General features: G+C 49.9%; 1 protein-coding gene across 1 annotated transcript in view; it reads right to left on the reverse strand.

Moving 5' to 3' along the window:
- Positions 1–1,090, reverse strand: part of bmp2a (bone morphogenetic protein 2a) — a 3,909-nt gene extending 2,819 nt beyond the window's left edge. The window contains exon 1 of the mRNA XM_079833356.1: positions 47–1,090. Within this exon, the coding sequence (XP_079689482.1) occupies positions 47–377 (331 nt within the window). The 5' untranslated portion in view covers positions 378–1,090. The remainder of the gene's footprint in view (positions 1–46) is intronic.

Raw genomic sequence — 1,090 nt, forward strand, 5'->3', positions numbered from 1 at the left:
CAGGGAAGGTGGAGAGGGAGAATTCGTGAAGTAAACACTTGCTTACCATCATGGTGGAAGCTCCTGATAGTGTTTGCGCGGCTGGCAGATCTCTCGGAGCCTTTCCCTAAGGAACCCTTGGGTCTGTTGCCGCTGTTCTGCTCCGCGTTCACCGAGTGCATCGAGTACAAGTCCATCATGTATTGCGGAACAACCGCGGACCTGCTGGGACTGGGTCTGTGTTTGAGTCCAAACATGCTCAGAAGTCGAAGTTCAAACGCGTGTAAGACATCCTGAGACAGAGAGGACCGGCCGATCTGAGGTACGAGTCCACTGGAGCCTCCAAAGAACACCTGAGTGACCATCAGAACCATCAGAGCGCACACGCACGAGACCATGATCACTGTAAACCCGACAGATCAGTGAAGAACGAGATCAGATGGGCTCGGGCCAGGAGATGGGACCATATTCCGCGTTTGAGTGAGCCATTGGAAGAGTTTTGAGGATCCTTCGTGCATCAAAGCCACCTTAAGAGCCGCTTTAAGGAGGAACGCAAACCTGCGCTAGATCCATCCGGATAGGAGAAGGTCCATGAGTCCAAGCCTGTCATAATACTAGATTTGCGCCGTTCTTAAAATAACACAAAGTGTCAAAACCGAACACCCGAACGCTTCTAAATAAGATCGTTTCACACATCAGGCGACGCTCCAACTGATAAAACCGAGCTCGGCGGTGTGTGTGTGTGTGTGTGTGTGTGCAAACCTTCCCCGGTGGGTGTACAAGTGCAGGACCTGAAGATAAAGTCCAGATAAAGTTAAAACTCCAAACGCGCTGTTGATCTTCTGCTCATGGCATGTGGGATGATCAATGCAGGTCTCCTCTTTTATAATTCCCCGTTTCACTGAGTTCCATCTTCGAGATCACCAAAGCTGTTTATCTGCAGAAAACGCCCGCCTCTTCTCACACATATTATGTATAAAGACAAGCTGTAGCAGATAGAAAGGTCCACTTCATTGACAAAACAAAAGTTTCCTCCTTTGCGAAGAGCGGGACGAGCGTTTTGGGTACGTGTGTTCTTTACGCGCAGTGCGCAAGTGTGCAACAGCGTCTC

The sequence above is a fragment of the Gobio gobio genome (genome assembly GCF_949357685.1).
Source record: "Gobio gobio genome assembly, chromosome: 13".
In the NCBI taxonomy this organism is placed as follows: Eukaryota; Metazoa; Chordata; class Actinopteri; order Cypriniformes; family Gobionidae; genus Gobio; species Gobio gobio.